At 36.8% G+C, this 16,942-nt stretch overlaps 1 protein-coding gene across 2 annotated transcripts; it reads right to left on the bottom strand.

Moving 5' to 3' along the window:
- Positions 1 to 456: 456 nt before the first annotated feature.
- Positions 457 to 13,910, bottom strand: MNDA (myeloid cell nuclear differentiation antigen). 2 transcript variants are annotated; one of them, XM_004474246.5, is made up of 7 exons: positions 13,638 to 13,910; positions 9,659 to 9,943; positions 8,607 to 8,743; positions 7,800 to 7,964; positions 5,176 to 5,598; positions 3,364 to 3,552; positions 457 to 704 (listed from the first exon to the last, which is right to left on the bottom strand). In XM_004474246.5, the coding sequence occupies exons 2-7, from the start codon at positions 9,921 to 9,923 to the stop codon at positions 609 to 611; spliced, it is 1,275 nt and encodes a 424-aa protein (XP_004474303.1). In that variant the 5' UTR covers positions 9,924 to 9,943; positions 13,638 to 13,910; the 3' UTR covers positions 457 to 608. The 2 variants fall into 2 exon arrangements, with proteins under 2 accessions (XP_004474303.1, XP_058165916.1); XM_058309933.1 differs by lacking the exon at positions 13,638 to 13,910 and adding an exon at positions 13,337 to 13,519.
- Between the last annotated feature and the right edge of the window lie 3,032 nt (positions 13,911 to 16,942).

Raw genomic sequence — 16,942 nt, 5'->3', positions numbered from 1 at the left:
TTAGAGAACTGTTAAGAAACTATATCTATTAGACCAAATGAGGGCTGGCCAAGCATTCCATACCAGCAGGGACTAGGGAAGTTTCTTGCACATATTGGTACCTGTGTACAAATCACCAATTGTGACCTCTCCAAAGGCAATAATTACTCAAAATTACTCAAATGTTCCTCTTCTGGAAGATAATTTGCAACAAGGAATGTTTTTCTCTGGATCAATTCACCCTTTCCCCAGACCACAGGATTTTGTGATTGCAGCATGGCCTGAAGGGCCATGCCCAACATAAGATGAAGTCCTAGTTAGGGCCTTATCCTTTACAAATCACAATAGGAATGTAGACCTCAATGTTGATGAGGAAATCTGTGTCCAGTCCTCTGTGCTTCAAAGTACATGAATCAACCAGCTTCAAGCAGCAGTCAATTTGATTAAAGAGACAAATCCAGCACTCTTAGAGAAAAATGTCCTTTAAAAAAGTAAATTTTATTTCTTTACATTATGCATGCTATAGATATAAAATGTAATATTCTTGGAAAATGCAGAAGCATAAATTAATTCACAACTCAGATATAAAAACTCTTAATATGCTGGAATATTTTGACTGAATTTATTGTTTAAAATGGAATCTCAACTTGAACAAAATCATTATAATTGACATTGGTGAAATTTGAATCAACTAATTCTTTCTTGATTTTCTTGGCCTTGATGACCTTGAAGGAGAGATAAAGAAAAATGAAATGAGAGTCCAGCAAATAAGATACAGCTCATCTTACATTTCTCCCTTCACCTACACTGTCTCTCGTGGCATCATTCCTCATCTTTCTCTGACAGGCTGTTCTTTCTCTCTCACCCACCTCTTTTAATGCATCACCCTTCTTTGAGTCTTTCCACTTTGGGCTGGAGCCTAAGAAGAGATTTTTACTCTTATCTATCACAGGAACATTTGAACAGGGCAAGATTTCTACCAAGACAGTAAGGGGAAATCATAGGAGAGATGAAATGCTATGCCTTGAGGGAAAGTCTTAACTGGAGCAGAAAAGTGAAAGGAGTGGAGACAGTAAGGATTTTGCTCAACGCAATTGGTATTGCTGAGAGTAGAATACAAGTATTGTTGAATAAAGGTATCTGATAAGAGGAAAAATTTATGTACATGTGCATGTTCATGTGCCTGAATATGCCTATACTTCTTTTTGAATTATTTGCATTTTAATTTAGCTTTAATTAGTATTATAAGAAACCCATGGTAGAAGACTATTTGTATGTGTGTGTGTTCCTTTCCTTTATGTATGAGACAGAGAATGTGGTGTCATGTAGAGTAAACCATATCTCTGTCCTGTGTGCCAGACGCTCACTTAATAAAAGATGGTACTTTTTGCTTTAAGACACAGTTATTTTAACACTGGGACTTTCTTGGTTGTCTGTGTCTGTAATGAGTTCTCTTGATCTTTCTCCTCATGAAACTTCTTCTTCATGATCCTTATTATACATATTTTCCAGTTTTTTTTTTACCTCTTTGCTCATTTTCATTCTTCTTTGTATTATCCTTTACTGCAAGTTACCCCCAAATATCAGTCTTTTCCTTAGTTTCATATTCATCCTATGATCTTTTCAACTTGCCCAAGAATCTGGACTCTGGAGCCAGAAAGCCTGGGCTGGAATCCCAGTCATACCACTTGCCAGCTGTGTCAATTAGGGCAATTTACTTACTGAGTATCACCATTTATATCTATGAAGTGAGAATAGTTATATCTTCATCATTGTTTCTTGCAAGAATTAATTGAGTTAGTATGTATATACCGTGCTTAAAATAGTTCCTAGCACTTGGTGATTGCTCAGTAAGTATAAATGTACATGTTTTTATATTATTATTTCTTTAAGGCAATACCACACAAAACTGTAACTTTAACAATTATCTCTAAACTGACAAACACATAAATCTCCATTGAAAAAGTACTTTTTCTCTTCCAGATTTGTATATCCAGATCTGCCTATCTCCTTAATAATGACTATATATTTCTTGGATATACTATAAGCATCTTAAATTCAACTTGTCCAAAACAGAACACATTTTCATCAACTAAGCCGTGTCTTCTCCTGCCTTCTAAATCTTAGTGAATAGTTGCACCATCATCCAGTTATCTGGATATTAGCCTTAAACTAAACCTGAATGATCTCCTTCTCAACGCCATTATATAACTAGTCACAAAGTTGTAAAGATCTACCTTCAAAAATATTTTTTCCTCATTAATCTGAGCCTTTTTGGCCTTTCCCCTCCTTGTCTAGATTTCTGAAATGGCCTCTTTTTTTTTTTGACTCTCTTGTAAATGAGCTCTCCAATTTAAAAATCAATCCTGGTTTGTAGTTTTTGCTGATTTCGGGGGGTAAATATTTCCATCACGGCTGATTTCAAGCTTACAAAATTTGACAACCACCTCACAATTCCTGAATATTTAACAACCAACTCTCTCTAATTGGGAAATGATCACACCAGTGCTTCTAATAGATATTTCTTCTTCCAAATCTAGTTTCTTTCTAATGCATCCTTCAGATAATTGTTAGAATATATTTTGCTGAAATGCAAAAGTTATCAAGAGCTCTTCTGAACAAAATCTTTCAATCTTTTCCTTATTTTTCACAACGAAGTTTCCTTTTTAAAAAAATTTCTGACAGGAGACTACAGTCTGTGCCCAACTCGCGCCCGCCTCCCCCACCCCCCCCCGTTAAAAATAATTACAGTCATGCCTCATCTTCTCATGGTTTTCCATATCAACCAAACTTTCAGTTAAAGAATTCATTCACTTGCATTTGTGAGTGTTTGGATCCATCATTTCTTCTGCTTAGAACTCCTTCCAATGTCTTTACCTAGCTAAAAACAATAGTACCTACTGCATATAGATATCTTATGATGTGCCACACACTAAGAAAAGTAATTCATTATTTTATTTATCTTTTATAACAACCCTATGAAGCAGACTTCCACCTTTCAAACCGACCCTATGAGGCAGAGACTTCCATCACGTAAGCTATTTCTCCAATATGCAACTAGTGAGTGCTGGAAACGGTAATCAAATCAGGTCTACCTTACTCTAAAGCCCTTGCTTTTGACCATTATGTGAAAATAGTTCCCTATCCTGCTACAAATCTTTTCTTATCTAACACAAATATCATGTCCTTTCTAAGCCTATATGATGGTCATTTCCTTAATCTTTTTAATTATCTTCCACGTAAAGATGAGTACAAGTGCATTTGCTTAGGCTCTCCTGCCATCTGCTGGACTTTATGTGTAACAGCAGATATCTGTGTTGCTTAAACCTAAGCAAAAATAATTGACCTCTGTAGCAAACTAATGTTCCTCTATCCAGTTCCCACCTTCATAAAACTGTGAATTCCACATGTCAGTTTCAGCGTCTTGTCAATTGTTCTCAGTTGAAAGCAGAAAAGTCGAAGTTTATCTCCTTCCTCACAAACGATATTGTGCCATTTTCCATTCCCCATTATATCCATCTTTCCTGTATTATCCTGTATTTCATAGATTGTGTTCTTCCTATTCACTGTTTTCTGCAACATAAAATTCACATCCATTTTCTGAGAACATAGTAAAAAACAGTCATCTATGAAAAAGACTCTTGTGACAGAATTAAAAAAAGATGCAGGACAGCAATTACAGGTACAGAAATACATGTAGCTTGTGCAGATTTTCTCAGAGAGCCCTCCTGTTTTTTAGCCTTTCTTGTTATATGTTTTTATGACTGAAAATTCTAGAACAATGAGTCATCTTCCTATTTTCTCCTGTTTTCAACTGGAGGGCAGTTTAGATTACTTGAAATATTTGGAATTTGGATACAGAGGAATCAAAAATCCTTGTTGGATTTTTTTCTTTTTTCTTTTTTTTGTGGCACTTATTCCTAGGCAGAAAAGACTGGACATCTGCTCAACTATTCATTCAGTAGATTATTAGGACTATGTATAAAAGTAAACCAGTAATTCACTAGTTCCTTTTCAACCTTCTCATTCATTCATTCTTTCCCAATGTCTTGTCCATATTAGACCTAGGTCCTCCATATCACACTCTGTACTGTCTCACTCATGTAAGTGTGGCTTATAAGTATGGCTTCTTAAAGTGAGTATACAGAAAGTAATGCAGGTAAAACTAAAAGGTTATCCTGGAAGACAAATATAATTAGAGTTATGAAGCAGTCAGTCAAATAAGATGTTATACTCATAGTAGATTGTATGTGTTTTGGGGGGATTGAATGCATCACCTAAACTAGTACCATGAATTTGAACATGAACATATCAAAACACTCTGCTTTTTTAAATTGTAAATGAGGGGATTAGATTACCTTATCTTCCAAGTATCTTGCAATTCAATATTTCTCTGTTGCTCAATAATATCTTCATGAATAAGTAAATAAATGAAGAAGATGGAGGAGAGAGCACTAAATGGTTAGATGACATGCCAAACTGTTGAATGTACTTGCATTTTTGGGAATACCAACCAATTTACTTATTACTCAACCAGAATTCAAGCTTGGTGGGGAAATCCATTATTCAAAATACATTTATCAAAATTCAAAATAAAATGATGATTTACACAGATGGGGTAGAGTTAACAGAGATAAATTAATTAGTATGGGCATATGGATATAGACCCTGCGCTGTCCTTAACTCATTGTGGCTGAGAATAGTTAGTCACAACTGGTAAAATGCCAAGGTGCTTAATGAATCTTTTTCAAAGAACTAGCAGGACAATATCCTGGAGGAAGACTGTTCATAGGTCTCCTAGTCTTATTTCTTTTTGATCATCTACCTCTAGTCAAGAAAGAGTCCAAGGTTCCAATGTTCAGCCAGTAGAAAAAGTTCCATGTGGTAATTCAAGATTTTTTTTTATTAGATTTCTTTTGCGGTACCAGGGGCTGGGGATTGAACCTGTGACCTCGTATGTGGAAAGCCAATGTTCAGCCAGTGAGTCACATTGGCTTCTCCTGAATTGGTTTTTCCATTGTTTTGCTTGTTGTTTGTTTTTTATTTTTCTAGGAGGCACTGGGAACTAAGCCCAGGACCTCCCATATGGGAAGCAGGTGCTCAACTGCTTGAGACAATCTGCTCCCTGCAATTCAAGACTTTAAATGTCAAGTGTTGGGGGTGAGAGGAGTGAACAAGACAACTCTGAGAACTTACCTTATGTAACAAAAACAACCCATATACTAATGTTCCTGATGCTTGCTTGAGAAGATTATCAATCTTGGGAGTTTCATTTGCTCTTTTGATAATGCTTTTTGGGACCACAATCTTTAGATCAGGACCAGCTTCGGATACAGAGGATGCTTCATCCACTTCCAGAAGTCCTTTGCATTCAAAATAATTTGATAAAATAATGACCTTCTTTGGGGTGAATTTCTCCTTCAGATTGGTGTTGAAAATCTTCATATAGAAGAATTTATTCTCAGTAGCCACTGTAGCATGAAACATTGTGCTTTTCCCCTTTTCTGGAGACTCATACTTAAATGGCTCTGTTGCTTTCAGTACCATCACTATCATTGGGCCCTTTTGGAGAACATTTCTTCTGGCAGCTCTCTGACGTTGGGCTTGTGGTTCCTGGTTCTGTGTTGGACAGATAAGGAAAAATAAACGTAACAGGTTGAGAATAGAATACAAAGTCACTTTCCAAAGAAAGAACACCTCAGTCACAGCAATGACACAGATATATGGAGCTGGGGCCAGGGTAGATAGGGATTGCTTGACATGAAGGAAAGGATAATGAGCTGCTCTAATTCAGCTAGAGGAAGTAAGGTAGAAGACAACAGGCATAGAAGGTACAAAATTCTCCTTTAAACAGAACAGTGTTTCTGAAGTAAAGCATAAGCCTCAGCAAGAGCAACACAGAACAGTGAATGACGAGAGCATCATCATGAAGTGACCTCAGGAAAAATTACAATCAAATCATCAAATCAAATATACCCTCTAACCATGTAAATGACCAAGGAGTATAAAAAAATATTGTAGATCAACTTGGATAGCTTTGATGGTGGTAAATGGTGCCAACCACAAACCACAAATGTTAAACAGTTCAATTACCACTTGTGTACTGGAACATTTTGCATGTACAACTTATAGCGACTCTTCCCAAGAAACAGTGTCCTGTTACAGGAGGTGAGAAAGGCATGTGCTAGCTCAAAATCCCTACTCTGTAGGCTCAGGCGGAAGAATTTTGGTTAGAGCCATGTCTGTTGTCAACTGTGTAACTACAGCACATCAGAGGATAGGTTGTTTTTTTACTAATCCCCTTTCTTCTCAGTGGCCTGGGTTCATCTGAGTTTCAGCAGAACACTTTCATGGGAGAAATTTGCTAAATCTGTAGGAGAATGTGTGGGAAGCAAGGGTGGGCCATAGGACAAGTACATGGCACCATGCTACCCACTTCCACCAGGAGTACTTAGTGCTCTAACCTGAGGGACTACACATGGCAATTATCTGTGGGTGATTGGACTTTACATGGATCTGACTTCTTATCAATGTGGCCAATTTATCTTAATCCAAGGGAGAAATTTCCTCACAGCTAGGTAGTCAATAACAACAGACATATATGAGTAATAATAATAGCAGGATTAAAATTGACAAGAAGTTACAGACTCCACATAAAAGAAACTCTACTATTACTCTGAAGGACATAAAAGAAAACTTGAGGCACACAAGTATAAGTGTGTTCATGCAGAGACAATTGTGATAAAGAATATTGGAAGGTCATTCTATAAAGCATTACATTTAAAAATAGATTTTGGGACATTCATACAATTGAACTTTAAGATTAAATTTAAATTAAAAATATTATTAAATAATGATTAATATTTTTATGTCTGATTTGGAAAGATGGTCCTGATATAGTAAATGAATAAAAAAGATGATAGAATATTAATCATTGTACAGTACCATTTTAGAATGACTTGTGCATATAGTCACAAAGGAAAATACCTGAAAGAATATAGAGAAAAATTTGGTAATATATGGATGGATAGTTTTAGTAATTAAAATTGGTTGGTTATAAGCATTTCCTCAGTTTTCTAAATAATTATGCTTTACTTGTATAAAAAGAATGAAAGGGAAAGAGAGAAAGAAACTGAGAGAGAAAGAGAAAGCGATTGTTGATGTTGTAGTTTTGTTACTTTGGCCCATTAACTTGTCTCCTTCAGTGTGTATTCCAGAAAAAAACGATCCCCTTTTGATGAAATAAATCATTGGAGTGTTAATGCTTTATTAAACTGACTCTGATGTGGGACAGAGTAAAAGACTGACAAGTCTAAGTTTGAGAACCTTACAACCTAATAAGAATGAAAAGAAATGTGCAATTTTAAAATGAAATCCATTTCCATTCATTTCCAGATCTTGATGTATGGTCTTCTTTCTGTATGGATTTCCCCAGGGTAGAGGAAATGTGTGTGAAGAACTTGAAAAAAAAGGAGCATGGTGTGTAGAAGAAATTTTAAGAGATTAGTGAGCAAAGGGAAGAAGCGTGAAAGACTCTAGCCGGAGACAATGAGTACACGCTGTGTTCACCTGTACAGTTATGGGCGCTGCACTTCTCTCTCCCTCCCCTAGAACAACACAAGGCAGAAAGCCTCCTGAGGTCATGAGTAATGTCAGCTTCCTCAAGTATCCTTTGTGGAAGCAAAAGATTAAAAGTAGTGAAGTCTCAATATATATTTTAATTAATTATTGGAAATAGTTTTAAGTAGAAGATGAGATCAGAATATCAAGATTTGAGTCTATATTTTGGGTTGAAGAAGATGGAGAGAAAATGAAAATACCTCGTTTAAGGAGGTGGAGGATGGAGTTGACGGGATCTGGGGAGGTGGAGCTTGGCCTGTGGTTGTGGACATGCTGGCCTCTGAAGGGCTGGGAGGCTGACCCTGCTCCTGAGACACCCTCTCCCTTTTGGCTCCAGTCTTCTCTTTGGTTGTGCTTTTTCTTTTCTGAAAGATTATTTTTCCTCATTAGTTGTTTCTGTATCAAAGGAAGCTGAGTGCATATGCATCAATGTGTAATAGGTTTTATTTATTTCAGAAGTGATGTTATTTGGGAATTCCAGGGAGTTCCAGCACATCACCTGAAGTGAGGGTACACAGATAGAGTTGCCTGCTTTAAACAAAAGGATGGATAATTTAAACAGATATATTCATCTTTTAATTGCCTCTCTGGTGGAATGGGAAAACACTGGACTTGGAATTCGAAAATACAGGTTTGTATAAGCATGAACAAAACATTTTTCCAATCTGATTTTAAAAAATATATTTTTAATGTCTTTTTTAAAAAAGATACATAGATCATACAAAATGTTACATTAAAACATATAAGAGGTCCAATCTGATTTTTAACCTATCTTTATAATGGAGGTGATTATATAATACTTATGTCATAGATGTTTCCATTACATTTGCTATGGTGCCTAACTCATTGCCTGGCACAAAGGAGATGGTCAATGATTATTCATATGAGTAAATCTGAACTGTCTTGGAATATTAAGAGTCATATGTCTGAAATGAAGGAGTGAGTGGAAGACCAAACAAGATGTTCCTTCTGTAGACTTCAAGTCTGCTCCACTTCCTCAAGCTTACCTGACCTACAGCAGTCTCCTCCACCTTTTCTGATTCCAGAGCTCTACTTGTCATGGGTGCAGGTGTAGCAGGACCTGCATCTTCATGCTTGTTTTTTTTCACTGGAGTTTTTCCTGTTGTTTTGATTTTCCTTGTAACTGTTGCAGAAAATAGGAGGACACAGTAAACCTAGAGGAGCTGGTCTAGGGCAGCTGAAGCATTTTCAATATTGTTTTCTCTCAGCTCCTACTGGTGGATCTAGTATGTGCTTATCTACCTCCATTACATTAGCCCAGCCTGGCCAAGAAGATACCAATAGTACATACAACACAAGCACAGGCTCTGTCTCGTGCTTTCTCAATGGTTTCCTTACACACTTCCTGAGCAGTGAGCACGTCCATCCCATCCTCTGGATTCCCATGTACCTCAGTAAAAACCTTTCCCCACCCTCTTATTTTATTTTTTCCTTTGAAAAGATCTAAGGGTTTCAAGATGTCAATTGGTGGGTCACCTTCTTCAGAGACCTGTCTAAATTACAGAAACCAGTGAAAGGAAATATGATCTGATATATGAGAAGTGGTGAAATTGGCCTTTGACTTTTTAAAATAGTCTGCTTATGCCCAGTGATTACACAAGTATGGGAAGGTCACACCTCTGAGAATACTGCTTCATTTTTATTACTTCATCTTTGATACCAGGGATGGAGTAAAAAATCTAAATAAGCATATGCAGTAATTGATCAAATGTAAATAAGTTTCAGATGAGCCACAATTTTTGTAATTTTGTTTTGCCATTTTCCAATTTTTCTAATATACTGAAAGCCTCAGTCTCTCTCATCCCCTGGCCTTTTGCTCTCTACCCCACCCCAAATACACCCTCCAAAACATATTAGTATCCTTATAGGAAAATGAATGCCCTCAATTGTCAATCAGTTGGCATCTGTGGTACCAGCATTATCACTGCTACTGAGTCATAAACTGGTAAAGGGATAAATTATCTCTGATCAAGGCAGGGTTTTATTTAACTTTGGGGAGAGTGGGGTAAAGTGGAAGTAAGGCAGTTTTCCTTATTACCTTTTGACTTCTGTTTTCTAAGAGTTTCCACGATGTCTTTAAGTGATGGTATATCTTTTAATAATTCTATTAGTTTGTCCACACAGGTAGGACCCGGGAATTTTTTTTCCATCAAGTCAGCTATCTTAATTCTATCATAGTCATCTTGCATTTTTTTAGTGAGTTTTAAATCAGAAGCCAGTAACGATTTAATTGTGTTAAAATGATAATCACTGATGGCCTCAAATCCCTTCAGTAGAACAATTTTTTTGTATTCATTCACCATCTCTCAAGGTATGACTGAGCCTAGAAGAGAAAAATGACATCTGTGTTATACCTTATACAGTTTAAAAGACTGGATATGCCCATATGAGTGGCCCATGTAAAGTATTGCCCGTCTGTTGTGTGGCATTAAGAGACTATAATCACAAGTTGTGCTTTGTGGAAAATGGATTGAGAACTGCTGTGTTAAGAGGGTCTAAGAAAGTCTTCCCTAATAATGAGGGTAGTCGAGATGGGTCAGGTGTGTGTGACGCCAGACTGTCTGGAAAGAGCCTATTGTTCTGGTTTTAGAGGAGGGCTGTGCAATGTCCAAGTCTCTGGTTCCTGTAGTGTTTCTTCCCCTCCTTTATTGGGCCTGGATCTTGACTCTGGATGTCTGCCTGTTGGTTGCTGACTCTTACCACACTTAGTCTGAATGAAGTGGTTCATGTACTAAATGGGCTGCAGCTTTTCACTTTGTATAAACATGCTTCTGTCACATTACTGCAGTTCTATGCTGGGATACTGACCTTAGTCCACTTACTTCTTCCCAAACCAACTTTTAGTATCCTCTCTCTGGGGTTTGGAAGATGTTCTTTATGTCATATGTACCCAGATTACTGTCACTTTGCTGGACTTTTACCTGCTACCTAGAGTAGCATTTATTTTAGGCCTTAATTATTTTAAGTATCTTACTTTGCCCTTTCTAGGCTTAATTTTTTTGAACAGTTTTTTTTTCCAGGCAACAGGATATCTTTCTATAAATGTATGGGCTTTTTCTGTCTTGAAATACATCAGTAATTTTACATTTTCTTTAGGAAAAATTCCTTGCTCTTTAGCATTGCTTGGAAGGTCTTTGAATAATATTTCTTTTACTTTTAGAAGCTTTACAAATATAAAGCACACCTTGCCTTCCCAGATCTCATGACCTTGCTAAGTCCTTTCACACTGCTTGGATAGCCATGGCCACCTTTCTTCCTCTAACACCTGTACAGCTATCAAGACACTACTGAGGCTCTGTCTTCCTGGACACTTCATGGGCTTCCTTATTGGACTAGGGGTCATTCAGCAGGAACCCATTTGCATCAAGTGTACTTACTTCCTTGATGGCACTCAGCACATGCTGTGGATAATAATTTTCTGTTTAAATTCATGAATTACTTTAGTTTAGCAACTATGTCTTTGTGCAGGCTTGTATCATAATTGGGTGTTCAAATTCCTGGTACTATGAATTGATTTCTTCTTTAGAGAATGTGGATGTCCTCATTTTGAAGATGCTCATAGAGTGAAGGAAAAAAAACCCACCCCAAGGTACATTTTAGTGAAACTGAAGAGAAAGGGTTGGGGGGAGGGAGGGAAGGTAGAAGGGAGGAAGAAAGAAAATCTGAAAGATTCCAGAGATGAAAAAAAAAAAATGCCTGTGAAGATTTAGAATCAGACCTAAACCAATTATCAACAACAAAACTATTTCCAGTAGGACAATGGAGTTATTCCTCCTGCTCTTTCAAAACTCAAACACTTTTAGAATGAAAATTTTAATTCATTTAAAAATAATTTTATTTATTCATTTAAAAATTTTTCAATGAATACTTTTTAATGAATAAAGATTTTTGGGGGCTGGTCAATATGTTATGAAATTTGCAAAATAAAACTTGATTACAAAATATAACCTGTTGTGAAGTGATGCATGGCTATTTATAATCTCTATTTATCCAACTTAAATGTGAATATTCACATATCTTAATGTAGAGATACTAATGCATTTGAGTTTGGGGTGATTTCATTAGGAAATCTGTGCAATACTGTGAATTTAAATAGCTTTTCTAAGGCCCCAAAATAATGAATTCCAAAACATATCCTGTTCCAAGGTTTCAGATAAAGTGCTCTGAACCAGTATTCAAGGAAAACTAATTTTGAAACTATAATTTTATGTCTGGTCAAAATGGTATCTAAATGTTACAGCTTAAAAAATATATTCTCTGATGTTCGAAACTTCAGAAATTTTACACCACAAAGACCCATGCCAACAACACTGGAAAGAATTATTCATAATAAAATTAATAAATCTAAGAAATGCTGGAGGCCAAAAGGGAAGTAAGAGTAAATACTTTAATTAGATTTGCCAATGTTTTAAAAATAAATAAAGTCAGAAACAAAAAGACAAAAGCAGGAAGTATATCAACAACATAGAAGTGGAGAGAGAAAGCGACCATAGAATTTGAAAATTCTCTAAGGCACTTGTCTTTAAGAGGAAGATACAATCTAAACAAAGCAAAACAAAAACTTGATGAGAGGAGAAAAAAGACGTATAGAATAAGTATTATAAAATGAAATAAGTAAAATGGTGGAAGCAAGTTAAACAAGTTAAAGTATATACATTATCAGAATATACTTAAGTAGACTAAACTCATCAGTTAAGAGATGTTTTTCAATTTGGTTTTTAAAAAAATCCAGCTATATGTTGTTGACATAATACATGTAAGCATAATGTCACTTAGAGTTGGAAAAAATTGGAAATGATTATAAAATGTCTACCTTAACTAAAAGAAAGTCAGTTTAGGCATAATAATGTAGCATCAAATAGACATTTAGAAAAAAATATCAGAGGAGATAGAGTTTCACTATATAATGATAAAATATTCAACCCCCAAGGAGATAAAACAATTTTAATCATGCAATGGCATAATAAAATAAATGTATATCATTACTTTGTGTTACTTTAACATTACCTTATAAGGCAACATATAGTGAATTTCTCTTTCTCTCTGTGTCTTGTGTATGTATGAATACATATACATATATATACATGCAAATACATATACATGTATATACATAAATAAATTTAAAATAACTATATATGGTAGAAATCAAGAGAACTACAATGAGAAATTGAAGAACTCACCATTAGAGTTGGACTATTCCTGAAAGAACAAGCTTAAAAAACAATTATCTAAGACTTATATTTAAAAGATTTAACCAACACAATTAACAGGCTTAATTAAGAAGTTTTTTCTGATATATAAAATCACATATATGTATTTGTAAAATGCTCATCGTATATCAAGCTGTAAAAAAGTCAAAGTTTGACCTAAGATGTAGGTAACATATTTAAGTGACTCTCCTTGCCTGTTTCTTATAACTTGCCACCAGAAAGAGTTATCTATGTTTGAATAATCTATGGGCCACCTGGAAAGGATTGAAATAAATCCTATGACTCCTGTTGTAGAATGGGTATAAATAAAAAATTAAAAGGACTTATGAAAAAATAAAAAGCCATATTTTTGTGTAACTGTGTTTATGGAGCTGAGAAATTATCTACCATGTATAAATGCACATGTCTTCTAAAACTGGGATAATATCATATAGTAAAATTTTATATCCTGATTTATTTCTCACTTAATATTATGTCATAATAATTTTTACATGCTATTGTCTTACCTTTTCCCCTGGTCCTATCCCAGCCACCAGAAGTTTTTCTTCCTTCAGTGAAGAAAAAAAAGGCTTCCTCCATTTATCAACTCATGCCAATCAACACACCCAGAGAATTAATTTTAAAACCTGCTACAGTTCCCCTTTGTTCAGGCCACAGTTGTGGTGGAATATCAGATGTCTGTTTTCTTGCTAGATAAGTAAATGATTAAAAATCAAGCTACTGCAGTTTTCCCTTCTTCTCCCAAACAAGATCTGTGGTTACCGACCAGGTACCAGATTTCTCTACAGAAATCCCTAAAGGACTCACCTCACTGGAAACTTGTTCCACAGTAGTCCAGATCTTGAGAGCTTTGGAAATGCAGTAATCTCTACTTGTCTTATAAAACTAGGAAATAGATTAGTAAATCTTTCAGAGTCTGAACTGCAGGATGTTATATGATCATCTGAAGGACAGAGAAAAATGAAGTATTTTGAAAGATGTCAAGGAAAAATCACAATGGTTAGTCACTTAAAAACTTGGTTATTAATATCGGCCTCACAATATGCTAACTCCTAAGGAGAAAGAAATTTAGCTACTTATGAAACTATTTGGGGCTCCACCTACCAAGTTTCATTAGTTTCTATTTCCTTCTTTAGTGAAACTGAACAGTTTCCTGTCTGTAAACAAGTAATCTTAGCCTGGAGGAGAAATGATAGCAAAGGGCTCCTTCTTTGCTTTTTTTGTCAGTGGTTGAAAAGAATTCCAACCATAGAACCTTCTTATCCAGATGACTCACATGTGAATCTGTAGAAACCTGTAGCCACTAAGTGAGGCTCAAATACAAAGTAGATCCAGGGTACATAAAAATGTTTGGATATTTTCATAGTGGTTACAATTAAAAACAACAACTGAGGGAGTGCTGAGTTCCTAGCCAGGGGAGCTCTATCACAGTCCCTAAAGGAACAGCAACAATCCCCAGGTGCAATGGCAAAGACAAAAAAAGAAGGAAGGTCCAACAATTAGCCCTTGATACTAACGACTATGCTTGTAAGCCTGTGCATTTGAAATAAGAAGAAGGCCTAGAGCTGCAGGGTGCCTTAGAGTTATCTCCTGAGAGCCTCCATGTTGCTCAAATGTGGCCAGTCTTGAAGCCAAACTCAGCATGTAAATGTGTTGCCTTCCCCCCAGTGTGGGACATGACTCCCGGGGATGAGCCTCCCTGGCACCAAGGGATTACTACCAAGTATCAGCTGTTGATGTAACTAGAAAATGACCTTGAATAAAAGGGTCAACTCGGACCAGCAGATTATCTCAGTCTACATATAATACCAGGAGTTAAAAATGCTTTTTGACCTGAATCAAAGGGGGAAATGGAAAGGACAAATGAGTTTATATGGCTATGAGTCTCCAAAAAGAGCTGGGAGGTTATCAGAGGGGTTACCCTTATGCATGCCTGAACAGAGTCCCAGAGACAGATAAAGTAGATGCAACCCCAGGTATTGGTTCTTCTGAGGGCTACAGAGACCCACAGGTTCGGAGCTGGACTCAGATGTGATCTTTGTCCACAAGGCTCTCCTGTTACTTTTACCAGAACTGTACTTGGTGCTGGGGTTTAATGTATACCTAGGGAATTGAATCTCTGGATTGACCATGTGATAGCCAGGCCCTGAGCCTCAACAGACTTGCAACTCCTACACTCTGGTTTATTGGACTTACTCCACTCAGCTAACATGGAGGTGAAGAAGGTCAACCACCACACCAGGGAGCCAAGAGTGCCTGCAACTGAAAGCAGGAGAATTGCATCCAGCATCCATGTGGAATCTAAGCCCCCTCTTGATATAGATGTGGAGTAGACACAACCATTCCAAGGTCCAAAGGATGGAGGAATAGAGTATGGATTAGAGTGAACTTACTGATATTCTATTCATGAACTATTGTGATTAGTAATCAAAGAAAATGTGGCATTGATGTGGAGAAAGTGGCCATGGTGGCTGCTGGGGGTAGGGAGTGGGAGGAAGAGATGTGATGTGGGGGCATTTTTGGGACTTGGAGTTGTCCTGGGTGGTGCTGCAGGGACAGTTACTGGACATTGTATGTCCTCCCATGGCCCACTGGGTGGACTGTGGGAGAGTATGGGCTATTGTGTGGACCATTGACCATGAGGTCCAGCAGTGCTCAGAGATATATTCGTCAAGTGCAATGAATGTCTCATGATGATGAAGGAGGTTGTTGTTATGGGGGGAGGAGTGGAGTGAGGGGGGTTGAGGGGTATATGGGGACCTCATATTTTTTTAATGTAACATTAAAAAAATAAACAAAGACAAAAAAATAAATAACAAATGAAAAAAAAATACAAACTAGAAGGCAGTAGAATGAAGAGATCTTAGACGTCATCTGTCACTACCAGAACTTGACTGCACTTCCTGGAGAGAGGTGTGTCTGCTATGAAATTGCTTTTCATTTAAATATTATGTGACTCCTTACCCCAGTTATTTATCACTGTCAATCCTGGGGCATGATAGAGACATAAAATAATGACAAATATGTAAATCCTTCCTCAAATATAGCAAAAGGAGTTTTGTACTAATTATCCTCTTGACTGTGAATAAGCTGCATTAGCTTGATGATAAAATATTCACAATTACTCAGTCCTTTCTGCATTATTCCTGGGTAAGTACAAGTGGTTAGTGGGCTCATATTGTTACAGCATGGAAGCACTGCAAATTCTGCAAGAGCAATGAGGCTCTAGAAGGGTTGAGGGGACTGACAGTCTTTTTGTTTTTCTTCCAGCATATTTTTGTTAATGGTAATGTACTTTAGAGTATTGTTAACTCTGAGATACCAACTTAAGGGCACCAGCCAGGGGATAGTACTGTGGTAACCCTCCAGCTTACGCAGACAGGAGAGGCCATGCCTAGAAAAAGAGTCTCAAAAGACAGGTAATGTTGGCAGATGATCTGAGGTCATCTGAAGGGAAGAAGAAAGCTGATTGTCTTAATTCAAACTGGGGTTATAGAGAAGACTTGAAATCTAGATTTGGAAACGATCTGAGCAATACCACCAAAATTGGAGTAAGTCAGGGGAAAGCAACAGGGAGCTGGAGTGACCACCACAGACACTTCTGCATTTGATGATTCTCTTATAGATTTTAGGTTAATGCATTAGGCTGATCTTAAGTAAAATGGTAGAGAAGAACACCAGGAACTGTCCTAGAGGGCCCCCATGCAAAGATCAGAGAATAGAGAGTGGAGGACATTTTCCCATGCTGTTTTTTTTTTTTTCTAACTCACATGAAGTGATCGATATTTGTGTAAAAACTCCAGCACAAATTAGTGGCCCAAATAAAAGGAAGTCAGAACAATGTTCCCACATCCAAACCGTGCAGTTGGAATTTTTTCTTACAGCCATTTTTAATTTATAGTTCGTGTTCAAAGTGAATCAATTTGATGACATGAGAAGTTACTATGAATCAAGGCATAAATACACAAACATGATATACAATCCAAAACAGATACATAGCATTCAGATAGGAAGCAAAAGAGAGTGTTCATTCACAGAGTAGCTTGAGATATGTTAGATCTGGTTGTCTCTGTGTAGATTTCCACAGATGGAAAAAAAAAATGACTGGCTGG

The sequence above is a fragment of the Dasypus novemcinctus genome, chromosome 13, assembly GCF_030445035.2.
Source record: "Dasypus novemcinctus isolate mDasNov1 chromosome 13, mDasNov1.1.hap2, whole genome shotgun sequence".
Lineage (NCBI taxonomy): Eukaryota > Metazoa > Chordata > Mammalia > Cingulata > Dasypodidae > Dasypus > Dasypus novemcinctus.
The sequence above is the reverse complement of the archived record's forward strand: the minus strand, read 5'-3'. Positions and strand labels throughout refer to the sequence as shown.